This window comes from Leptidea sinapis, chromosome 7, assembly GCF_905404315.1.
Source record: "Leptidea sinapis chromosome 7, ilLepSina1.1, whole genome shotgun sequence".
Classification (NCBI taxonomy): domain Eukaryota; kingdom Metazoa; phylum Arthropoda; class Insecta; order Lepidoptera; family Pieridae; genus Leptidea; species Leptidea sinapis.
Window position 1 is genome coordinate 10436672 of NC_066271.1, and position 27930 is coordinate 10464601.

The window sequence follows — 27930 nt, forward strand, 5'->3', positions numbered from 1 at the left end:
GCGCAAGCGGACACCCCATGCCGTCTAAAACCTCCTCTTTGCTGTTAGCAGCTTTAGCTGGGGTCTGGATGGGGCGTGATGTCAAAAAATTTGAAATAGGTAATACTACAATAATCTTTTATAGCGTGTTTCAGTGAATCCACAATAAAGTATAGCGCCATCTAATGATCACATATAGTAAACATAGCCGCAGTTGAACAGATTGTATTTCGTTTTACCTCGCCTTGATAAAGTTATCACTTCTGTAGTATGGTCTTAAACACACACCTCTTTTATATGAGAAAATTTAAAATAAATTTACCTTGGCTTTTAATTCATCTAGAGTGCTTCTAAAAGTGTCTTTCGGACAAGCCCTTTTGTTTCTCTCTTTCGTCAAGCTGTCCAGTTGTTTGTTTAACTTTATGATCTTCCTTTCCAACCCTTCCCTGACTACGTGAACGCCTTGACTTAAATGCGGAAGTGAATCGACAGCCCGGCGCCATATTGAAATTTGATGACGTAGATCTAAAAAAAGATTTTTATTATTAAACTTTACATTATTATCAGTTACGTACTCAAAACAATGCCTATAACTGTGTATACACTACTTAATAATTAAGTACTAAGAATACTGGATTGAATATGCGTTGGATAGCTTGGCTGATCCGTTGATTGAAATAATTGCCAGCGCTTGGGTTGCCAGTACCCTATTGAGGCGCGTAGATAGTACTGGACTCCCTACGAGCCAAGTATCTCGACACCAAACGGCACAATGATGTGAGACTCACTGAGACCGACAAATTTGCGACGTTTGCTGTTTTCGGCAGTTTAAGCAGCACGAATTGAAGCACGAAGGAGCCAGACTGTCGACGAGAGTCGCGTCCCATACTAGCGTCCCTCCCCGTGTCCAAGCCAATTTTGCTTGGGTAATACCACCAGGACGGTTGCCATCGCAACGGCTAACATTTGGCTCTAAACTAGCGGTTATATTAAGAGCGGCAAATGCACAGCGGATAACTTCATCAAAGCGTGGCGTGACGACTGATACCGTCTGCCGATTTTACAGACAGGACAGCCCGCGAAACCAAGAGCATCTACCACATCGGCATTGATGTCTAACATAAGGCTGACATAATCCCTTTTTTTCCTTTCCCTTTTACATAGTCAAACCAACGCAAATTTAATTACATTCAGGTCCATAATTTCTCAGTCTGATAACACTGATACTATCCAATACATGAGAAAGCTATAGGCTACGCTGCTCCGAATAAAATTGCTACTATGAAGAATTTTTAACTTGATTCTTGCTGCCGAGTTCCACCTTCGCACAACATGACGCAAGCTTGGATATAATCGTCTCCATATGGATGTCAGGCGTGGCTCCACAGTGCATTTGTCAAGGACCTTTTTGCAGCGTACAACCAAAGTGAACAATTATTTTCCATGCGATGTTTCCAGGACCTGAATCACATGAGTAACTTAACGGTACAGAGACAAAGCTTCTAAAGAGTGAGGAAAATTGATACCTATTTTAGTACGGTTGTCACAAAAACTAAACAAAACATTTTTATTGGCTTTCTCTTGGGTTTGATCATCGATCAAAAGTACAAAACAAAAGTATTACGTTATTCAAAAAAATTGTTAAAAAAAACGTTTTAATAATAATAAAATATTTTATTTGCAGCTAAAAACACACAAAAAATAAAACAATTCTTCAATTAAATTTGAAATTAAACAATAAAACACTCCATACTTATTAAAAGACTAGGAACGTTAGCCGCAAATAAGCTCAAGCTCGGCATATGCTGGCACACATATTATGCATGCTCAGCGCCGATCTTCCGCTTGAGCCATTTTGACTTCGTAACTGTCCCAACACTTATACGCTATAAATATACAAATTTAATACGAACATTAAACTAAACACAAGCAATGGGAAAAACTTTGAATTTAAAACATTACTACAAAATATTACAATTATTAGAATATTATTACAATTTAAAACAAGGTAAAAATGAAATAGGACTACCCAGCACCAGACAGAAAATACCTACTAAATATAAAAACTACTATGATTACAAATAACTACCTAGTTCGGATGCTAATCAATTCACAAATTAATAAATATATTAAGACCAAACCTGAACCTGTTTGTGTGGTAAAGGTTACTATAACATAAATTACTTCCTTAATGATACCACAGATTGGGAATGGAGCGACCTAAATAATAAGCTATATAAAATACCTATTAATAATGCTATCAAATAATAAGCTTAATTGTACAATATTACTTTGTCAACATATTTTTTGGATGAAAAAAAAAAGCTCGCTGAATTTGTTGCGCCCATTCTTCTCAGGTCTTTGGCATTCGTTTTGGAATAGACGGTAGTTTTTGACTTTCAATAATTGATGTCACATTATATTTTGAATAAAAATATCTGAATTTGAATATAGGGACTCCGAGCTATTTTGGTTTCGCAACCAACCAAAAAAGCTCGGACGCGTCATGACTCTAGTGTCTGTATGGTGTCCCGGTGAAATATCCCCCAAAGTTTATGGTTAAATACATAATTTTAGAATAGGATTTAATAAAAATATGTTTGTTACCTTGTATGTCTCTTGGCACTTTAAGTCTTAACTTATTAACATCTCTATATATGTATCTGATCTGCAATGATGTCTGTATCACTATGAACAGTATCCCAAAAGACATGTGTGCAGTGAAGTTCGTGAAGTTGATACCCTGAAAATATTACAATAATATTATAGTGATGCATAATCTATAAAAAATATAGCATTACTTAATAACAATAAAATGATTTTCTACTGACTTAAGAAAATAAAAAAATATGTGTGTTCTTATACACAAGAAATTATTCTTCTTTGGCGTAATAAAACAAAAATCCTTAAAAAAATATTCCACGTGCTATTTTACGTTTGTAGAAAATACAATATTGTAATAATGATGATGAATGATACAATTAGAACGATAAGAAGTAACAAATATACCCACAACCAATAAATAAAAATAAATACTTTCGTTCTTATAATATGAGAGTGATTTTTCATTTAAAACGTAAAAAAACCTTTGATTGAACAGATCTTGATCAGAAAATAGGGACAGACTGACATACGTAAAACATATAGCAACCCTATTTTTCGTCTGGGTTTCAAAAAAATCTAACTGCTACTCCACTGATGTCACTGTCCAAATGGAGTTCTAAATTCAAAATACGCAGCTGAAACTGAAAAAGTATTTACATTGCTGCCTATTTATTGAACAATAATATTTTAAACAACTGGAGTAGCCACAGAAATGTATAGACACAGCAGTCGAAGCTTATTATGGTGTCATTTCTAGCATGTGCCATATTTCGGCTTTGTCGTGAATGATCTATATGTAAAGTAAATCATTGATTGAAATTTATTTAATTCTCGGCCATTAGCTGTGGTTTTAGTAGACTTCAGAGTTACAAGAAGCTTGGTAGCTGAAGGACGAAGAGTAATTTTTGAAGTTATACTTTTTTGGGCGCTTTTTGAAACAATGATGAGAGTGAAATTTTAAAATGCGCGCGCATCACTGTAACACAAAAGTAACAGGGTCATGTTGGTTCCTAAAATTTTCTCAAATTTGCAACATTCGTTAATTTTTTTTTGGTTTCTTCGTCCATTATTGGGATAGGCAAAGGGTTCAAGCCCGTACAGCCGTATTCGTTATTTAATGATTAATTGTCAAAGCCATCGCTGATAGATCTTTACAATATTGTTCTACAAACGAGGAATAAATAATTTTAAGGATTTTTGTTTTGTTAGACCAAAGAAGTATAACTTCTTGTGTGCATACATAAGTACACACACACACTTTCTTTTAATGATTTTTCTTGTATTACGCCAAAAATATAACTTCTTGCAGATTTTGACTTGAGGCTGATTAAACGCCTCTTCATCTCCTCTGCATTTGCGGCACACTAATGTATAAACGTAACACCATCCTTGGGGACTTCACCCTGCTCCCAGATGCTGTTTGTAATACTCGCGTCAAGAAGATACTGCGGTTCGTAAAGGCGGCAGGGCTTGACGACAAGCTATTATATATTGTACATTTTATTAAAAAGAGCGCAAAAGAAGAATGCTGGGAGAGTGTCTTGCGCCGCTTCATCTCTCTCAAAGCGCCATTTGTTTCCGAAGCGGTAGTAGTATCTAGTAGATTAGAAATGACATCAATAAGAATTCTAATGGAATCAATTTTGAGAAAATAAATGGCATTTATGCCTTTTATAAGTATGAGTGGCGACCACATTAGTTCAATTCCGGACCCGGTGTTACTAGGACTCATGAGAACTAGATAAATAGCCAACCTCTCCAAATAAAAAAAAATGGTAAAAACTCACAGCTTGAATGACAGCCTTATTTGAGGCCACAATGACGTTAGGTGGATCCCCTACGGGGGTGGCAGTACCACCCACATTACTGTACATTGCCATAAACATCAATATTGGTACCGGATCTAGATCCATCACTTCGCATAACCTAAAACATAGTAAAATACATTACCGACAATATATTTAACAAAAATCTTGCAAATAAGTATAGTATCGCTTAGATACTTTTTTTATGGAAATTTATGGAAGAGGAGGATAAACGAGCATATGGGTCGTGTCACTTGATGTTAAGTGATCACCGTCGCCCACATTCTCTTGCAACACCAGAGGAATCATAGGAGCGTTGCGAGTCTTTCAGGAATCAAACGTCTAGATAGAGTGTGACAGCTGTGAACACTTCGAAAAAAATAGAGACGAACTGTTAACCTCTATTTTCAGCCACGCACGCACTCTTAAACAAATCTCGAGTGTGACATATCTCGAGTGTAAGACGTAGCATGGACACTAAAGCAATTAACCTGGCCAATTGTCATGTAATTGAAATGTAATAAGAATTTAAATGTTTTCAATATCCCAAAATACAACTAATATCATTACACTCTATCAAAGAATATATAATATAATAATACAAGTACGGAAGTCTCACTACGCAAAATCAATTAAAGAAATAGGGACTCTTGCGGTCATACAATAAAGTGTAATTCAGATCGCACAGCGCTACTAACCTACATTTTTATTCACCTAGAAGTTGCCTCTCTTTCTATCGCGTGACTCTTACCTCTTCTGACGACATTAGGGTTGACTTCTTTACCTAAAATTGTACCTACCTAGTATAAGGTCATATTAAAAAAAAAAGCTCAGTTTTTTTTCTATAATATAAATGTGATCGTAATTTTAAATCAATATTCTTTCGTAGTCAAACCTACATTAGCTGCAGATAGTAATGTATCCGTTGGAAGACCACGACATAGTCAAACCTACTTAGTATATTGGAAATAAAAACTCTACGAACGAAAACTCACATTAACTTATACAGATAACATTAAAACATTCATTCAAATTTATTTCATGAAATGTAGGGTACCTTGGTAGGGTAGTATCTTGACAACCCGCACTGTTCTGAGCTTTATGTACAGCGTTTTACGGCTTAGATTTCTGCTGGAGTTAGTATCAGAGTGAATTATCTTCGTCTGTAGTTTATACGTACCGTATGGTAACAGGTGACATTAGTAACACAGTTGTAACGTTGTCCAGAAACGTTGACAGAACCGCTGTTATGATGCAGAGGATGTATATCAAAGGCCATAGCCTGCCTTTCGTTACCTACGGAATATATTATGAATAAGGTTTTGAAGTCGGGGTTTTTTTTAATGAAAATCAGGAACGAGACGAGCAGGTCCTTCAGCTGATGGTAATTGATATGCCCTGCCCATTATAATGTATTGCCGCTCAGGATTATTGAAAAACCCAAAAATTCTGTGAGACAACAAGCGCAGTAGTAATACTGCGCTTGTTGCCTTGAGGTATAAGATGTTAAGGTTCATTTGCCCAGAAATTTCACTAGCTACGGCGCCCTTCAGACCGAAATAGGCGCCGCTGTGGTGCCCATAATCTAGCCGGCATCCTGTGCAAAAGAGCCTCCCACTGGTAAAACGTACGTTGAGAACTTTATTTTGCGGATACGATTCAAATTCACTTCGAGTCGGCTATAGGAACGTTTATAAATATTATTGACGTAAAATAAACAATCGCCTATTAAAAGGTTGTCAAAAAAAGCGTTGTATATATATACGTATACATTAACCTATACAGATAAATTAAAACGTTCATTCAAATTAGCGCCTTATTTCGTAGCAGTATTGCTCAAAGTCTATTGTCACTATTTACGCGCAAGACGGACGCGAACACAAGGCAAGAACGTTTTGTTTTGTCTATTGAAATGTTATTATTTAGGAAAATGATTAAAAATTTTGTTAATAATTAAAAGTTAAATTATTTAAATCGGCACTTTCCTGAAATACGAAACTCCATCCTTATTAAGTTTGGATATGATGTTATTTGTATAGCTTGTCATTGAATACTTTGTCAATGCGTGGCGTTGTATTCAAAGCGCGGTCAAAACACAACTGAATGAGAACTTTGAGCAAGTAGAGTTTTGCTTCAGACAATTTTTCAGCGTAATTGTGAGTCTAATTGTTTATTGTACGTCAGTGATTAATATTGACAAAAAATATGTTTTCTATTAGTAACATCGCCTTGATAAAGTTTTCCCTTCTTTGTGTGGTCTTACACAAACACTGTTTTTATTATACCCGAAAATTGCTAGAGGACAGGCCGTCATAGTGACTGTCAAATCCAGTCAAACTTTAATGATCAACTGAAGGCCTACCATCAACTTTTAATCGCTAAAATTCGTAAAATGAAGTGCCTTTTACTGACGTTTGAATCACTAATGAAGAATGAACGAAATAAATTTGTCTGTGGTCCGCGGTGTGAGAATGAGATGACGCTCTACAGTCGTTGCACAAGTTTGTCTCTCGTTCTTGAACCATATGCGTTGCGTTTCGAAACCTAAAATGATATGATGATAGCGGTTTTTATGCGTAGAATATACTAAAACTACTTTTTAAAATTGCGCTGTATTGCGTCAAATTATAAACCAATAAGCCCTTTTTAGTAATTATTAAAAAATAGTAATATATAGTTCTTTGAATTACAAACTAAAGTTTTGCCTAGGTGTTTTCGTAAAAATAACGAGTTATGAACGCACCTCCATTGATGTTTGATTTGACAGGAGCACAGAGTCCATTTTTTTATAATTCGTTCGTGCGAACAGGCTAATACCCGGGCCCTTACAGCCTCGTTTTTAGTATTTTCGTTTTCGGTATTTATTTTCAGTATTTTGTTTGACAAAAAAGTCCAATAAAGTATTCTCATCTCATCTTTCAAAAATTAAATTTACCTTTTCTGTATGTTTTCACTATTTTTTAAAAGTTAGTAATAACACGATTCAGTTTCCGCTTAGGAAGTAGCAACCTATTTTGAATCACTTACTTTGACACATAAGCTATCCAATTTAGGTTGAAATATTACCTCATGGTACGAATGAATGAACGAACTAAATCAGTTAAGTCAGCATTTCAATTTCCTTCTTGATTTGAAGCAAAGCAGTTCATTTTAGGTCCTCAAATGAATCACAATAAGAGTTCATGGTAGACCCGCTGATCTATACTATCAGAAATTAAAAATAATATTTTTCGGCGCTTATGTACTTGAGGGCAATTTTGCGCAATTGCTTTATATTTCAGCTGATATTGAGATATGGGGAGCCAAGGGATAACAGCCCCTTTACCGGTTTAATGTATTTTAATAGCCCTTAGTAGCGTTTACCTCAAAAGTGAAAACAGCTAGAAAGTCAAAGATCCCAGTTTCAGCCATAATGGCCACTAGGATCATCATGCTGAAAAGCAGTAGCAATGTCTCCACGTCCAACCAGGATATGATCTCCGGGAGTGTTGGTCGCTCCCCCACCAGTGCCAACGCTGCTAAGGAGGTCGTTGACACGATCAGAGCCGCCATTGTTCTGTTGATTACCTGAAACAATAATTTCATTTTCTAGGACATATAAAGCTATATTCCGTTTATAAGTGCGGCTCGTTTTCCGACGGGTCACCCTCGTCTTTTATTAAGTTACCTACGCTATACACTTACACTCAATGCACAAATGTATAGAGCCCGTATTTTGTGTAAAATACCTTCCCCTTCCCATTGGTCTATGATAAAATATGACGCCGTAAGAACCTCCGTATTGTTTTTTAAAAGAATGACGTCAGCATTACTGACGTCACAATAGTTGACTTAATAGTGTTCAGTCATACAGAAAAATGCAACAATTATTTGATCACCTCCGTATGTTTCACAGGCAGCGTAACAACGTCCCAGAGAGGTCCGTACCGTACGACTCGAGCACGAATACCTCCAGCCTCGAGTGTCGACAGTGCGGCCGTATTTATAAGGCTCGGCCCACGAACACGTGTTTTTGATCACAATATAACCAAATGATGTTTTATGAACTAAATTTAGAGTAAAATTATTAAACTTAATTATTTTCGTTCTTATAATTAGTTTATGTAGTATTGGCACCGATATTTATTATATTTTTATGACAATAAGGGAAGAGACGAGCAGAATGTTCAGCTGATGGTAAATGATACGCTATTCCCATTACAACGCAGTGCCGCTCAGGATTCTTGAAAACCCAAAAATTCTGGGAGGCACTACAATTGCGCTTGTCACCTTGAGATATAAGATGTTGTGCGCCCTTCAGACCAATAATGCCTACACATACTTAGTGCTTCACGACAGGAAACGGCGCAGTTGTCGTACCCATAATCTAGCCGGCATCCTGTTCAAAGGAGAGGCTCCTTGGATCCACTTGGAAACGCCCTTAGTCATCTCTTACGACACCCTTCGGCTGGTACTTCCCTATTATTTTTATGCCCCGGGGAAGCACAGGGCAGAATAATTAATTTATTTACTTTATGAATCAAGAATATAAAAATAATAGTATAATGGTTTTAAGAATACACTTTATTTATTGCTTTATTAGTTAAGAGTTATTAAAATACAAAAGTGAAAGTCAAGTACAAACCATTGGGGTTTTAAACTTGACTAACTTGACTTGCTTAAGATTAACAATGTTACGCGTTTGTAACAGAATAAGTTGTTAAATCATACCTCAAATATAATAAGTACGTATAATCCAAAAAGCAATATAACAGCGTACACGACGCCACTATTGCCATCCAGCGGATCAGCCGTGAAACTAAATCTTAGCGCTATCAAACTAGATGTCGTTGTGCGCATTCGAAGTTTGCTATTGGTCGAATTCGTTGCCATGCGAAAGATATGCTCCCTCGACTCGCCTTCGTTGAAATTGAGATTATCTCTTTTCAGAAAAACATGCCATTGTGTTGATATCTGTAATCATTACCATGTTTCATATTATCAATGGATTTCTCTACCCGCATAAAATACAATCATTAATTTTTTATTCAAAAAGAGAACAATTATGCTCCACTATTGACCAGAAAAGAACAAGGAAGGAGAATTCCTTTTGCCTTGAATGTTCATCTGAAAGGAATCTTTCAAAAGATTGGTAGTAGTACATGGAAGACAGTAATTGTTAAAAATGCCGCACCTCCAGCAATATAATATTATAAAGATTCTTTCAAATGCTTATATTATAGCACCCCCTTATCCCCATACCCCCATAACATATATGTATGAAAGATTAATGTTATGGCGACGTTAGAACGGAAGATACTTTTTCTGGTATAATAGTTGACAAGTGACTGACCACTTAAGTGTTTTTCCAAAACCAGAGACTCGTAGGTGTGTTTCCGGCTTTTAAGCTGGGTGTACTCTTTTTAGGGGCATATTGACCTGGAAGCACTATGAAAGTAAGTTCATTCTTCAGTTTGGTTGTACATGGAAGACAGTTCCTTGAAATGCAGATCGTGGGGTTGTATTTAAATTTGTTGCATGTGATGTAATGTTAGCATAGATGTTATTATTAAGGTTCTTCATGTGACTTTGTCTATATTAATTAATATGTATTGCTTATATATCGTCTTAAGAAAATTTTAAGATTTAAATCTTAAAATTTTCGGGATAGTATAAACCCATATCCTTTCCAGTACCTCTGACAACGTGTGTAAAAAAAATTGCTTATGTAGTTAAGGTGTTAAAGTGGCTCTGAGTGATGATGATGATATAGAGAGAGAGAGACGAAATTTGTCAGTTAGGGCGAACATGATAATTAGAAGATTTCAGAAGTGCAGTAGGAATGTCAAAAAGCTTCTGTTCACCATCTACTGTCAGTCCTTTTATACAAGTAACTTGTGGGTGAAGCATACACGTAAAACTATGAACATTTTTAGAGTTCAATATAATAATGCTTTTAGGATGTTCTTGGGATTACCACGTTTTTGTAGTGCATCTCATATGTTACAGAGTAGATGATTTTTAAGCTATTCTGAGGAAAAAGATTTTTTCAATTAGGGATAGAATTAATAAAAATGAAAATAGTATATTAAGAGTCTTAAATAAAGTACATAATTTTATTAATAGAAAATGGAATATTATTCTTAAATCTAAAAATAAATCTTTGTAATATTACTAATCCTAGAAGTTAATACTAACAATATATGGGCAATGCTGCCTGAAATAAATAAATTTATTATTATTATTAAAGCAAAACAAACTAAAATCTCATATTAATTTTTATAACTAGCAAGTTCATTTGTAACTGCTATAATGAAGATGATGTCTAATTTTGTGTTTTATTCTACAAGATTGAGTAGATCTTTAATGTAAATAAGGAAGAACAACGGAACCAGAATGAACCCTTGTGGCATTCCTATACTGAGAGGAGTCCTAGGAGATCTCCTGCCACTCACAGCGACTTACTGATTTAAACTGTATTTATTAAATATGAAATCAGAACATCGAGTGCAGTTGCGTTTATGTAATAATGTAGGGGTGTGAAATAGTGACATAAATTTCTGACCAGCGTTGAATGTTGAACACATTCAAAAGTCTACAAAAAAAAGACTACAGATTTATGCAAATTATAAGTTTATAAATATAGTTATAAGCGTTATTTTGTTATAATTCAATTAAAGAGTAAAAACAATACATTTATCCTAAATAATAGATAATAGATATATAATACACACCTCATGAGTATCATTTTCAAACCATACGATTAATCTATTAGCTGTCTCTTTCACACTCTTGTTCAGCTTTATTTCAGCATGTCCACTTAAAAATGGTCCCAATAGCTTTATTAATACTGAATCCGAATTTGATATATCTAGTGTGTAGTCTGAAATATTACAACAATTGTATGAATTCATTCGACGTGACAACAGTTACCAAAAATCCCGCTGAATTTGGTGTATTATTCTACAAGGTTGGGAAGATCTTTAATGTAAATAAGGAAGAGGAACGGATCAAGAATGGACTCTTGTGGTATTTCTATTCTGAGAGGAGTCCCAGATTATTATTTCAAGACATAATGACTGTATTATTTTTACTGTAACCGAATTTATTTCAGCGTCGTGAGGAAGAAAAATATATAATATTAAATAAAAATATATAATATATGCAGCGGTGGGGGATTCCAGAATTTCTGTGTTCTGTAATATGGAATCCCCCAATGGCATATGGAAGCACAGAACACAGAAATTTCTGTGTTCATATCTAAACCTGTTTTCGATTGGTATGGTATTTGTGCACCAGCTGACACTATGTATATAACTGTGTTACTACATTGTATATATTGTGTAACGGTCCTAAATCTGATGCTCTTATGTGACGCTGTTAAAATCTGATGCTTAAGACGGATAGAAAGCCCACGCCCGAATCGCTCAATTGTACATCTGAGCGGCCCAATCGTTCGCAACGTGCTTGCTGTTTGAGGTTGAAAGACCTCACGAACTAGTGTTAAGCTTTGCTGAGATTTACTGCCACTTTATCTCTGGGCCTCGCTGGAACGTGAAGCCCCCTTCCGTTCCCCTTTTACTCCCTCGCGCTCACCCAGTTGCGTCACTACGGTATGCAGTTTCCTTGCCGTTACATGTCGTGATATTCACTGCTTTGTTTTTCAAATTTTCATGGTTATAGTTTCTTTTGCTCTGTGTCGCTATAATGGTTCTGACAGAAAAGTAAATACTTTTTTTACTTAATCCAGATTCTTTCATTGATTTTTGATCATTATAATTATAATAATCAGCATCACTTCACAACACCTTTACTTTTATTTTTATAACGGTAACGTTGATATAACTGACAATATATTTTTTTTCAGTTTCGATTTTAATAATAATATCCTAGTGATGCTCGTTTTGCACACCGTAACAGAGCAACGATGTGACGTCATCAGCGTCAAGTCCAGAGAAAATATTGTAACCAGGTAGTATACTCATCTAGCGTAGACCTTCATACTTACTATTAACAGTACTTGGCGCCACAGCCGTTGTCCTGAAGTATTCCACCTTTTCATTGTGTGTCATGAACACGAACGTGAAGAAGAGCCAACATCCCAACAGGACTGTCATCTTTATATAATGTCTGGTGCGGGTATTCTGTAAGGTATAATTGTATATGTTAATTCAATTGGTAACATGACGGTTATCCCTACAAATATTATAAATGTGAATGTAAGTTTGATACGCTTTCACGCCTAAAGCACTGAACTGAGATAAACTAGAACTTGCAAAACAACATAGGCTACCTTTAAGCGTGAATAAAAGGTTTGAAAGGGTTGAAAAATTGGTGGAAGTTTCTATGGAAGTTCATCATTATCTAAGAATGACACTACAAAACTTTGTATTTAGACATTTGATAAGAAATTAGAAAATATTTGTTCAAGCGTTTTTCAAATTTCAATTCAAAATTTATTTACCACATAACTTTATATTTGAGTAACCAAAGCAGCAATTCCAGGCAGACTAAGTCGCGAGTAGAAGCTAGTTTATTAATAAAATCTTTTATTATGACATAATCGTATTATTATTATAATATAGTGAGAGAGGAGAAGCCTGCCTAACGCTGCCGCATATCTGTGAGAAAAAGAAGACAGAAAGACTGGCTCCGTAACGCGTTACGTTACGCAGCAGTTGACCCGCCTATAAGAAGTTATCACTTCAATACTATAAAACGCCCGACTACATATTTCCCAAGTTCGGTGCCTTTCACACTGAAATACAATATCGCGTGCATATAACTTCACCACAGAAAAAGCGACGATGTGGTACTAAGCCGGCATACTGTGCAAGCCCCCCCCCCCCCCTCACTGATGAATATATAATACGCTATTAGTTGCTATTAATAATGAAGCAATTTATTACCTGTGACTCCTTTCGACTTCCACGCGAGGAAACGCTTTGTGCCCTGCAAAATAACACGTACTCTATAAATCTAATATATCTATATAAAATTCTCGTGTCCAGGTCTTTGTCACCAAACTTTGTCTGAGAATCAGCCAACATCTATATTTCATACCTTTAAATATATTGGAACGAAGTTCCTTACGGCAGGCTTGGAGGAGATAGGGATTTTGCTGCGGGACCGAACTGAAAAAAATGTGATAGTAAAACCGTAAGAAAAAGTCCGTGGAATAAAACCGTTAAATGAGACGTGCGCAGGCGCGACAGTCGTATACACAAGCGAGTAGTGTATAATTTTGTAATTATTTCTATTTCTATGTAATTTTATGTTGTCAAACAAAAATAAAGAGACATATTTTGTTATTTTAATTGATAATTTGGATTACGATTTTTTTTTATTTTACGTAATTTATTATTTCCTAAAATACTGAATCTCCTAAATACTTTCCTGTACTTAAATAAAAACTATTCTGCAAAATTTAAGAGAAAAATCAAGAAAACCTACATAAAATTGAACACGATTTTTTTTTTACAAATTGTGTCGATTCTACATTAGCCGAAGGAACTTCGTTCCTACCTGGTGTCCCACGACACCACATCTTTTTTTTTTGAGAATTTTTTTATTTTTATTGGAACGAAGTTCCTTACGGCAGGCTTGGAGGAGATAGGGATTTTGCGGGACCGAACTGAAAAAAATGTGATAGTAAAACCGTAAGAAAAAATCCGTGGAAAAAAGTGCGTGGAATAAAACCGTTAAATGAGACGTGCGCAGGCGCGACAGTCGCATACACAAGCGAGTAGTGTATATATTATCAATATTATTATATTAATATATGATAACGATTATAGCAATATTAGAACGATTTTTTTTGCAATTTGTGTCGATTCTACATTAGCCGAAGGAACTTCGTTCCTACCTGGTGTCCCCCGACACCACATAATTTTTTAAATATGATTCAGCATTGAAAAATACATACAACTTGAAATTTTCGTCCTTCTACGATCTACAGCGATACTAAATATCGCGATTTTTATATTATTCTGTTCCATCCACAATCAAGATGCCAATCGAATACAATATTTGTAGTACGATAAATTTGGTAGGTCTGAGAATCGGTTGCATCTATTTCTAAAAATTTTAAATATTGATTTTTTTTTAAATTTCATTATAAGTATAACAATGCAACGTTTGCTGGGTGGCTAGTATATTATATATTGGCAACTACCAATATATAATATACTAGCTGACCCGACAGACGTTGTCTTGTTCATAATAAAAAAACTTTTGCGGGTAGAATTTCGTAACATCCTTTCTTAACTGCGGGCCTACCATGAACTCTTATTGCGATTCAATTGACAACCTAAAATGGACTGCATTGTTATTTCGTACCACGATGTGATTAGAGCTATCTAATTTAGGTTGACGTCAAATCAACTGATTAAATCGCAATGATATCAATTGAATGTCAAAAATGATATCAACTGAATTGCAAACTGATTTAGTTCGTTCATTCATTCGTACCATGAAGTGTTCTTTCAGCCTAAACTGGATAGCTTATTTGTCAAAGTGACCGATTCGACATTATTTGCTACTTCCTTAGAGGAAAGTGAATCGTGTTGTTAATAACTTTTAAAAAATAGTGAAAACATAGAAAATATCTTTTTTTTGATTAAAGATGAGATGAGAATACTATATTGGTCTTTTTTATAAAACAAAATACTGAAAATAAATACCAAAAATGAAAATACTAAAGACGAGGCAGTAAGGGCCCGGGCTATAGCCTGTTCCCAAGAACGAATTAAAAAAAATGTACTGGTGTAAATGTAGGAGGTGCGTTCATAACTCGTTATTTTTACGAAAACACGCAAACATTTAATTTGTAATTTAAAGAACTATATTTATTTATATTACTATTATTTAATAAGTATAAAAAGGGCTTAATGGTTTATAATTTGACGCAATTGCGCAATTTTAACATGTATTTTTAGTATTTTCTACGCAAAAAATCATATCATTTTAGGTATCGAAACGCAATTTTATTTCGTTCATTCTTCATAAGCGATCCAAACGCCATTCAGTAAAAGGCACTTCATGGGACGAATTTTAGTGATTCAGTTAAGGTACCTAAACTGAACTGCATCGGCTTCGCATCGCTTATTAAAAGTTGGTGGCCCTCTTATCTCTACTCGGCGCAAGGAAGATTTCTACCAAATTTCAAGTCTCTATGCCTTATGGTTCCGGAGAGATATCTCCGGACTTATAGACAATATATAGGTGGAAATGCTGACTGCATACTGTCGCCTTAACAAGCACCTCAGTGTGGTCGTAATCAAAGATAAATACAATTGTTGATTTTGCCTTTAAGCTGATGAACGCCTATGTATCTCCTCTGCAAATACACACAGTGATGTTTGCAATACTTTCTCCAAGAAGATACTGCGTTTTGTAAATGCTGCATGGCTTGACGACGGGCAATAATGGTGAACACAAATAGATCAATCTTGGAGACAGTGTTACTAGCACCAATAGAGACTAGACTTAGCTACCCTTTCCAAATAATAAAAATAATATTTAGAATAGTCAACATGAAATGAAATAGCTCGATGAATGAAACCCAACTTACCTGACAGCATCGTCTTCTGTAATATCTTCTGTATCATTATCAACAAAAGATATGGGTTCGGAGTTGATACTAAGTTGTACGACATCTATGTTATTCGGGATGTCAACGCAATCTGCAGCGCCTGAAATGAAAACTTAAAGTTACCGGCTCTACTTGTGGTCACCTTTTACTTTTTACCTAACCTAAAGGTTAGTGAAAAATATGGCTTGTTTTTGGCTGTTTTTTCTTGCGCTTTTATTTGGAACGAAGTTCTTTATTGCAAGATATGGCCTTGTTGGATGAGGGCTATGCGGAAAAAAGTGTGAGATTTTTTCATCACGACACTTTCTTTAGTGTAGACTGTAGACGGTTATCCGAAGCGCGTACGCTATTGGCTGTGCTCAGTCATAGGTGCACGCTTATTGGTTCAAAACAGCCAATCAGTGGCACCAGCTGCACAGGAATTTTAAATAAGATTAAATGTACAGATGGAGAATGTACTAATGAAGTTGAAAATGATGCTATTAATTCATTTATATGTATTTGTTAATCAATATTATAATACGTTTATCAATATTAATATACTACTTCGTTGCAACCTATTGTTCCACAACACAAACGCATTAATTTATATATGAACCACCTTAGAAATGACGCGGTTAAGTCTATATTTCTAACTTGCTAATAAATACCTCACATGTTTTCGAAATAGGATGTGTGAATACCATTTGAGATAACGTAGTCTTTATTTGGTGAGCTTCCGTAATATGTGTCTTCACCAAATATACACGTGGAATAATTTTTATTATATTTATAACAGACTCCTGCCCGCGACTATGTCTGCGTGGAAAGCAGTTGATTCCAATCTATTTACATTATTACCATCGAACCGTACCGAAGTCTTTGAGCGGACCGTAGGATTGGGTGTTAAGGTATTTCGGGATGACAAGGGGCAGTAAACCAGATTCATTTCAAGACAGGAACTCAGAAAGTATCTACTACCAGAATTCCCTACTCTCCCCTAACCCGATGACGGGTTTATAAGGGACATCGGGTGAGTAGTGATCGCACACTATTTTGCAATTAGAAAGAGACAGATAGTGATGCTTATGACGCCGCCATCTTGTTATTAACAATAGTTCACTTTATTTGTATAGACCATTTATATGTCTAGATAGACTGTTACTGTGAAAATAAGAAAAACATTACAGTTGACAGTTAACGTCTATTGAGCAATGCATGCACCGCGAGTGTAATACGTAACTTGTCACGCACACTAAAGCATTAAACCTGGCCTGTTTTCATAACTAATTTTCCAACTTGTACGCTCTATCAGTGGGTCCCAAAATGTATCTATTTATATCGTCTACATAGAGCCTCTTGCTGCTAGACAACCGATGAAAATAGGCCGGTTTATTACTTTAGTGTACGTGATGTCTTATAGTCGCAATTTGATTGTCACTTTCTGTTGTGTGCGTGACTTGCTCAAAATAGAGGCTACCCAACCTTACAGCCTTAGTTTTTTTTCGATGTTTTCACAAATGATCTAAGGAATAGGATTTCTTTTATTACTTCTGTTATCTGTACGACTAAGTATTTATGAATTATATGTAAAACTTACCAAACTCCTCATATCGCAGCCGGATTTTCTCCAAAGACGGGTCTTTTTTGATCACATCTGGCAATCCGTTCCAGAGCAGAAGACTTTCTGGTGTCAGCTCTCCACACGAGACCAAGGAGTAAGTACTCTGGTTCACTTCACGTTTCGAGGAATTCTTTCCTTTTACAAGACGCCATATCTTTTCCATTACTTTGCATGAAGATTCGTCTGGGACAATAATACAATATATTTAATTAAAATATAGCGGATAACTGGACATTAAAGTTCTAAGGTAAATAAAAAAAATAAAAAAATAAATTGTCAGGAGTAGATACTGCCGATAGAAGTGAAAATTTGATATTTCATAATGTTTAAAAACAATTATTAATCAAAACAAAAAGAGTATTTCAACAATGCACAGTATACACACTTTGAACTTTTCTCTAAATCCATTAAATTTCACTTATACGATATACACAGCACTAATGTTGCACAATACATCAGCTGTATGGCTACAGATATACTGCTCTAATAATTAGGCGAATTATTGATGCGAACTCACGAGATTTCACCCATCCAAAAAGTGTCTTACTTATAATGCCCACTACTCGGCTAAGTCGAGTTAGTAAGTCTTTTGTGGGATGTATATGCTTTTACAACAAGATCCCGGAAAATGTTCAAAACAAAAGTATTACAAAATTTAAAATAATTGTTAAAAGACTTTTATGTAATAAGCGTTACTATAACATAAATGACTTTCTTAGTGATATCACAGATTGGGAATGGAGCGACCACCCTCAGGCTATTAAATAATAAGTTTTATTGCACAATATTACTTTGTAAACATATTTTTTGATGAAAAAAAAAAAGCCCGCTGAGTTTGTTGCGCCCATTCTTCTCAGGCCTGAGGCATTCATTTTGGAATGGGTGGTAGTTTTTTTTGTTTTTCAGTAAGCAATGTCACATCCTATTTTGAATAAAAATATTTGAATTTGAACTATACATATTTCTATTTTTTTTTTAATTAATTAATCGTGTGTGCCAGTCATAAGCATGTCGGTAATGCGAACCCATCAAATTTGTAAAAAGGATAATGATTCAGTGTTATATTATCCTTTTTTTTATTTATAAATAGATTTCATTAATTGTAATCACTATTTTTGTTTCTAGCAATAATATTTAATGAAAGCATAGATGAGGGTGTGTTCCCTGAGCTCATGAAATACAGCAAAGTTATACCTTTGTTTAAATCGGGCAGTTCTTTTGACCCTGCTAATTTCAGACCTATTTTAGTGCTGCCTGTTTTTAGTATAATTTTTTAAAAACTTTTGCTTCAACAGCTACAAATGCATTTTTGTAAATTAATGAACAAAAATCATTTTGGTTTCACTAGGGGCTTATGAACAATTAATGCGGGTACTAGACTCATTGAGCACATCTTTGACGCCTGGGAAGAGACACAGGATGCATTGGGCATTTTTTGTGATTTGTCCAAAGCATTTGACTGCGTCCACCATGAAACTTTACTCCTAAACTAAAGTATAACTAAATTTTTAAAGTGAAGCGACGTGTGTTGATAGTGCGTTGGTTTGAGACGAATAATCTGCACTTAAACAGTAAAAAAACAAAGTGTTTACGGTTCATTACACCAAACACAGCGGAGGTACAAACCAACGTACTTATTGGAACTTGTGGACACTACGGTCTTCTTGGGTATCACGTTAGATAAAAAGCTTCAGTGGGGTCCACATATTGCCTATCTAGAAGAAAGACTCAGCTCTGCGGCACATGCAGTTAGAAAGATTAGAGAGTACACGAATGTTGCGACCGCTAGATTAGTGTACTTCAGTTATTTTCACAGCATCATGACGTACGGTATTTTACTATGGGGTCATGCTGCTGACATTGATATAGTGTTTGCTTTGCAAAAGAGAGCTGCTCGTACCATATATCAGCTTGGTTATAGACAGTCTCTCAAAGAAAAATTTAAAGAAATAAATATTATGACTGTTCATTGTCAGCACATTTATGGAAATTTAATATACGTTCACAAAAATCGTCACCTTTTTGCTCTTAATAGTGATTTTCATTATTATAACAGTGGAAATAAGGGATTGCTTGTAACTAATTCTAGTAGGCTTCATAAGATACATAATAGTTTTAAGGGTAAATGTATACACTTCTATAATAAAGTCCCAGCCACTGTTCAGGCATTATCTATAAATAAATTTAAATGTTTTATAAAAAAATGGCTCTGTCGTAAATCCTATTACTCCACTGCTGAATATCTAAATGATCGGACAGCCTGGGACTATTATTGACTGCAACTTTTCTATTTAACTTTTTTCCATAGGAATTGAAGTTTCGCCGGAAATCAAGATAAACCGTTTTTTACCCTTAAACATTTCCCCTTTTCCACTTACCGACCTCAGATCACCCGTAATTTATTTTTCCTATCATTTCAGTTATATTATCTTCCTTTTCCATTTGGCTTCATCCTACTATTATTTTTTTCACTTTTAATAATTTTCAAAGGCTTCAGCATTGGTCTACTAGGTAAATAACCTGTTTCACTGACATCTTCAGATTATTCTAAGTAGCTTGTATCATTCCGATTTTTATTGACAAATCGTAAACAGTCAGCAACGCTTGGAATTAGAACCGAATTAGAACTTAGAATATCAAACGCACGCATTGACAAATCAAAATTGGTCACGCATTAACACTAAAGGCCGGAGCGCAGTAGAGCGGCGCTGCGCTGCGCGTCGCTTCACGTCGCTAGACGGTACCTATCGCACTACAACTGCAGTAAGCGGCAGTAATCGGCAGCTCGCGTCATTTCTATATCATTTCGCGTGCGAGCAACATTACAAGATGAGCGATATTGACGAGGATTTGGTCATTATTTCTTTATTGTGTCCAGAAGAAGAACAAATTATGGAAGATAAAAAAATAAGAAGAAATGAATTGCTGAATATTAACGTCACGCTTTCAGGAAGGCGAATATCACTATTTATTTCCTCGCCTTGTCTCTCTTGCCTTGACTCTGCACGATTTCACACTTACTTCAGAATGTCGAAGACAAAATTGTATTAGCTTGAAAATGAACAGTACGCATACTGAAGCGATGCGCCACATGCTGTGTCGCAATGAGCGTCGCTGCACTGCGCATCGCGATGCTGCACGTCAAAATATTATCTCGGAGCCAACTATGCCGCGACGTGCAGCGCCGCAGTAATGCGTTCCGGCCTCAGCTCACTCAGTTAAGTACTTTGACATTGTGCACGGAATATTTAAAAGTGATTTTTATGAATCCTGTCTTAAATAAATTCATTATAATTATAAATTACTTATAATTAATCCCATGTTTTAAATAAGTTATTAATAAAATTTGAATAGCAAGTTCATATTTTACCACCTTTCATTTTCAAGCAAAAAACTCAGGGCACTTCACAAGTGAATGAAGTTTATAAATACTAGATTTGTATCACTTTTTATACCAACTACCATAAACTTTTTATCTTTAAAGTATAATAAGATGTATTTACTTTTATCAGATTAAAATATTGTATATTTGAAACTACGAACATTTATACGTCTAGTAAGACATTGAGAGCTGTGAAAACGTCGAAAAAAATTGAGATTTTTTAATGAAAATAAGGGACGAGACGAACAGGACATTCAGCTGATGGTAATTGATCGCCCTGCCCATTACAATGCAGTGCCACTCAGGATTCTTGAAAATCCCCAAAAATTCTGAGCGGCACTACAAGTGCGCTCGTCACCCTGAGCCATTAGATGTTAAGTCACACTTGCCCAGTAATTTCACTAGCTACGGCGCCCTTCAGACCGAAACACAGTAATGCTTACACATTACTGCTTCGCAGCAGTAATGTGTAAGGCAAGGCGTATCAATTACCTTCATCTAAAGGTTGTCAGCCTCTGAATATTAATGATACCATAGTATAAATCATAATAAGTTACAGAAAATGAATGTTATAGACTCAGTGATTCGCGCTAAATCGATCCAGTTATAACCGGTATTAGCGACATTGGTCGACCAGTGGTTAGTGTGATTAGTAAACAATGCACAACCTTCATGGGTGGGTAGTAGATAATTATCTACAACGTGATCCATCGTATAACTATCATTTAGTTATACGATGGATCATGTGTGTAGTCAAAGTCATTATTGATATGATTAGGGTTCTAAACAATAAATCCACGTTTCATCTCCTCCAATGTCAAAAACAGCATTAGAATGTCCGTGGTCGTACTTCATTAGCAGATGCTAATAATATAATAATGCTGTCGGATGAGAGCACCTTTCTACGCGAGCTCGCTTCTGCTCCGCTGTCAGTTCATGAGGGATCCAACGACAACAAAGTTTTCCGATCTTTCAATTCTTCGTGTAAAATTTTCTGAATTTGACTCATGCCATTTCCCAATAATCCTCGAATTGTCTCATAGGTAATCCGCGGGTTTTCTTCAATTAGCCGCTTAACAGTAGCCACATTATTTTCGTTGACGGCAGTTGAAGGCCGCCCTTCACGAAATTCGTCAAGAAAAGAAAGCCGATCTCTCTCAAATTCAGCAAACCATCGCCTCACGGTGCTCAAGCAAGGTGCTTCTCTCCCAAAAGCATTTTGAAGACGAGCGACACAGTCTTGCGGAGAGAGAGAACTTTTAAAATCACAAAAATCATCGCTCTAAAATCTTTTCGACTTAAATCCATTTTCGTTGCGTACGTAGAACTTTCACGTGTGCTAAAAAACAATTGACAAATGACTGGCGGGAGCCAATTGTTTTTTATTAATATAACGTTTGGTTGCAACGTTTCAAAAAATATAACATTCGAAATTCAAATAGTTCCGATTAGCTAGAAGTGCAATACTTTTAGTGTGCCCCATTTAGTAAAACACGTCTGTGAGGTAAAGGTAATATAACATAAATGATTTTCTTATACCACAGATTGGAAATTGGGAGTGACCGCCTTCATAATGAGTTTTATTGTACGATATTACATTGTTACCATATATTTTATGAAAAAAAAAGAAGTCCGCTGAGTTTCTTACGCCCGTTGTTCTCAGGTCTGAGGCACATTTTCGAATGGGTGGTAGTTTTTGACTTTCAATAAGTGATATCATATCCTATTTTGAATAAAATTATTTAAATTCGAATTTGATCATCCTCATCATCCAGGTGTTATTCAGTGGGATTTTAAAGGAATTTTCCTTCAAGTACAACCAAACTGTAAATAAAGCTATTATAAGCTAATTATAATTAATACTATGGCAGGCCTATTTCACTCCCCGTGTAGGTAGCGAAATTGCAAGTACAGGCGGCGACTCTACAGAGAGCCTTTAGGCCTTGTTCCCACTATGCCGGACCGGTAGACCTGACGGAAACCGGACACCGGACAGAATGTTCACATTACACCGGATCCCGGATCTTCTTCGGTCTTGTCCAACAGAACAGGTATCTCTTGGACAAGCGTAATTAAGTTTCTGCTTCAATGACCATGCTACACGTTTTCTTTTATCAGAAAATGCGAGCCGGATCACGTGAGGGGAGCACGGGCGGGGCGAGCGGGGGACAGATGACGGCGCAAATTCGTTCACAATACTCCGGTCCGGTGGTTTTACCCGCACTTCGCAGTGACAAAACGCTTGGTAAAAATGCCGGTCTCGGTATTTTTTCCGGATCCGGCATAATGTGAACAGCTTCATATATATTCTTTAGCCATTAGATCTTCCGGCAGTTTTACCGAACAGGTAAATCTGCCGGTCCGGCATAGTGGGAACCCGGCCTAAGGCTAAGCCAGTAAGGACTGACGAGCGAGCAGTAAACGTCGCACGCGCTTTGATCGTCACCTACTTCACGGTCGGACCAATCATTTAAAAATGGACGAACATAAAAAAGCAAAGCATATTAAAGGTCTTTGTAATACGAAATATTAAAGTGAACCTTTTTCGTCCGTGTGTTGCATGTCGCGTGATGGTGGAGCGGTGCCTATAGTTGGCAGCAGCTGACCGTGTAGTGAAATATTACTCATTTGGAATGAGTAATAGTCCAAGTATAAAATTAAGATTGATTAAGCGATTTTTATACCCTTAATGGAATATTATTCCAAAAATTTTTAGTTAAATGTCTATAATGTGAAAAAAAGGGTTTCACTTTTACCGTGGTTTCATAAAACCACACAATCCTTTTTTTTAAAGATTCTTAAAGACGCTGAAACAATCTAATTTAAAGAGATTATTATTATAATGAAATTACCATCAATGATAGCTGTTTATGTATATATATATGACTATGTCGTAGATACATTATGTAGGTTTGACAATGAAAGAGTATTGATACAATATTAAGATTACATACCTATACATACATAAAACTGAGCTATTTTTATAAGTTGACCTTATACTAGGTAGGTACAGTTTCAGGTAAAGAAGTCAACCCTAATGTCGTTAGAAGAGGTAAGAGTCACGCGATGGAAAGAGAGACAACTTTTAGGTGAATAAAAATTTAGGTTAATGAAACTGTGCGGTCTGAATAAACAGATTTACCATGGAAAGAAGAAATAAAGATATACATATCTTATATCTTTATTTGTATATCGGATGATATTGTTGGAAAATTTAAATAATAAGTTCTAAATGATGCAACAGTCCTCAATAAATGATAAACTTTAAAAATTACAAGAAATTAAGATTAAAAAGACATCTGATAAATTGTTTTTATTTTAGACTAGCTGACCCGGCATACGTTGTTTTGCCATATAAATTAGTTTTTTCTTGGACATTGCAAATTACTTTTTTTTTCTAAAATAAACGTAGCCTAAGTTACTCCTTATTATATCAGCTACCTGCCAATAAAAGTCCTGACTAAATCGGTCCAGCCATTTCAGAGATTAGCCGGAACAAACAGACAGACAGGCAACAATTGTAAAAAAATATTACTTTGGTGTGTGTAATTAGTTTTTGGCCATTCTTTCGATTGGCATCATAAAAGTAGGGGTGTTTTTTTTTACATTACAGTCGGTTCGATTCCCAGACGAGGCAAGTAATTTTTAAAAAATCTTTGAATGCAGAAGTACTAACTTTTAAAAATAACATAAAGTCTTCTTTCAGTAAAATAGCCTATCTTCGATATTTAAGGTAGTTCCCCTTCATGTCCCATAACTTTGGGACACCCTGTATATGAATATATATTCATATAAATGTAATAAAAAATGGTTATTTCAATATTACAAACAGACACTCCAATTTTATTTATATGTATGGATGAGTTCGCATGCCAAAATGTGTATGTGCGAAGGGACCGATGGATGGTCCATGAGTCAACTCGTGATCTCATGAACGGGTGCTGCTTGGGCTAAGTCGACCTGATATAGTTAATGAATCATTGTATCTGTTACATGCGATTACTAATTATGACAGTAATCACGACCATCATGTTCACGAAGTATCCTTACACAAACAATGAATTCAAGCTCTAAAGGTTGGTGCATTCAATATACTGATTTATATATATACAGTTTTTCTTTATTTTTTTTTATGAAAAATTAGATATTATGTAAACACGATTCATATATTGAATGCAGCACTTACAAACTAATTTGTCATGTATATTACAGCCATTGTAAAATACTCTAATTGATTTTAAATAGTTGCCGTTGAGTTTCTTGTATGTTCTTCTCACGAGCTCAATTTTTACCGAACATATGGTCAGTAATTTAAATGAAATATTTATAGTGACCATTCAAAAGCACTTAGTTTAAGCCTAATTGAATAAAGTCATATAAATTTGTTTTTTTTTTCTATGCTGATATCTAGTAATAGGTATTAATATCAGCATAGAAAAAAAAACAAATTTATAGTATATTCATATTATAATTGCATTCAATATGCGAACTATAGGCGCCGCCCGGTCGTAACGCGACATGCAACACACAGACGAAAGTTTGAGACGATGTAATAAAAGTTTCACTTTAATAAAATAAAAAAGACCGCACCCTACACCGAAGCAAAAAGCTGGCTGAAAAAAGAGGCAAAAACAGGGGAGTTTCGGCAAGAAGGAATATGGAATCCCAAACACAACAGATTTGGATAGAACAAGTAAGCAAATACCAAATTGAGCAAGGCAATGAAAAAAAACATTACTGTACAGTGGGAGGATCCTTTGCACAGGATGCCGGCTAGATTTTGGTTACCACAACTGCGCCTATTTCTGCCGAGCAGCAGTATGTGTAAGCATTATTGTGTTTCGGTCTGAAGGGCGCCGTAGCTAGTGAAATTACTGGGCAAATGAGACACAACATCATATGTCTCAAGGTGACGACCGCAATTATAGTGTCGCTCAGAATTTTCGGGTTTTTCAAGAATCCTGAGCGGCACTGCATTATAATGGGCAGGACGTATCAAATACCATCAGCTGAACGTCCTGCTCGTGAAAAAACCTACTGTTTATTATTTGTGTAAGTACCTACTTTAATCAACAATAAAAAATCAAAGACCTTTTCTTGACATTGACCATTCTTGAAATGTTTTATTTTATTGTCCGAACGTTATACAAGTTTTTATATTTTAAAAAAGTACCCATAACAGGCGATAGTAAAGTCGTGAACGGGATATTTCAGTCGAAAATGGGTAAAATGGTTATTTTTAGCTTTATTCTTTAATTAGTTCTGGCTTTTACATGATAAAGGACATCTAAATTTACTATATTATGTGCATTATTTTTCTCTATTATTCATTCATATTAATTCTATTCTTTTTCGTTCTGATTTTGACAGCTCCACTATTCGGAGTCGAACTGGATATAATATACAAATGGCATACGGGGGTAGATTATTGTTATCAAGTTTAATTATATATTTTTTTAAATATATATATAGATAAGTACACCAAGGAATTGCTAAGAGACGTTTATATGGTACAGGTTCGATTGGGAATGGAGCGACATCCGTCAGGCTACATAAATTACAATTTTTTTTTAATATTTTTATTATAAAAAAGAAGAATTCCGCTGAGTTTCTTGCGCCCGTTCTTCGGCATTAATTTTCGATTGGGTGGGAGTTTTTGACTTTCAATCAGTGATTTCACATCCTATTTTAAATTAAAATATTTGAATTTGAATATAATATACTACTAAACTACTTCTCCACTCCTACTAAATGACACTTAATCCAACCCAAAAAAGTAGATAGCAAAATCCACGACAGATATTTTAATAATTGTTTCTTTCGTTAAAAAAGTCATAGAGACGTTTGAATTTAATTTGTATGTATAGATTATGTAATTTATATTAGTACTTACGCTGCAATTTATTATAAAGGACAATATTTATTGCTATTTATATGGATATAAATTCAATGTCATCGACCTTGGTGATACAAATACACAACACACACGGTGATAACTATAATCCTACTATAATAATACAAATGAAAAAGTGAGCTGGAATTACTTACTCTTTGGTAATAACAGTAAATAAATAAACAATTTTAATCAGTGAAAGCACGAGTTGTGTATTCAACACACACGATAAAGTATTTGACAACAATGAAATATAAGTACAGAATCCACAAGCGCTCTCTGCAAACTGCGAATTGAGACTAACTTCAGGTTCAGACTTCAGAGTTGTTATTGCCAAATGCCATTTGCCAAACCGCTAATCCGTTTTCTACAGTCTACACTGCTAGGCAAAGAGGATGTAAATACTACGTAAAAAGAGGCGGGAAAATTGAAATTTAGTTTAGCATGAAACGTGCAGTGATTTGACATAAGTTTGAATTAGTAGTAATTACGGTATGGAGATTGGCGTCGAAATATAATCCGGCTACGTTTGAAAGCTAACAGTTGCTTAAAACGTAGTGGATTTAACAAAATATACAATATTATACTGTCATTGCTATTGCTATAAAATAATCGTAATCTAGTCCCACGCAGTTCGATCACTTAGATATTCAGCTGTGGAGTCGTAAGATTTACGGCAACGACATTCCTTAATAAAACATTTAAATTTATTTATAGATAATGCCTGAACAGTGGCTGGGACTTTATTGTAATAGTGTAGAAATTTACCCTTAAAGCTATTGTGTATCTTATGAAGCCTGCTAGAATTAGTTACAAGCAATCCCTTATTTCTAGTGCTATAATAATGAAAATCACTATTAAGAGCAAAAATGTGACGATTTATGTGAACGAATATTAAATTCTCATAAATGCACTGACAATGAACAGTCATAATAATTATTTCTTTAAATTTTTCTTTGAGAGACTGTCTATAACCAGGCTGATACATAGCACGAACAGCTTTCTTTTGCAGAGCAAACACTATATCAATGTCAGCAGCATGACCCCACAGTAAAATACCTAATACATGATGCTGTGAAAATAACTGAAGTA

At 35.4% G+C, this 27930-nt stretch overlaps 2 protein-coding genes across 7 annotated transcripts in view; both read right to left on the reverse strand.

Moving 5' to 3' along the window:
• The window catches only part of LOC126965438 (P protein-like), a 234307-nt gene that overhangs the window by 9768 nt on the left and 196609 nt on the right, over positions 1–27930 (reverse strand). The window lies entirely within an intron of this gene.
• Positions 656–27421, reverse strand: LOC126965440 (P protein-like). Its single transcript, XM_050809059.1, has 12 exons — positions 26994–27421; positions 17540–17746; positions 15940–16060; positions 13277–13319; positions 12376–12511; positions 11102–11250; positions 9099–9341; positions 7752–7955; positions 5569–5684; positions 4371–4509; positions 2587–2722; positions 656–1440 (listed from the first exon to the last, which is right to left on the reverse strand). Exons 2-12 carry the CDS (start codon positions 17724–17726, stop codon positions 1376–1378), a joined length of 1539 nt encoding a protein of 512 aa, XP_050665016.1. The 5' UTR covers positions 17727–17746; positions 26994–27421; the 3' UTR covers positions 656–1375.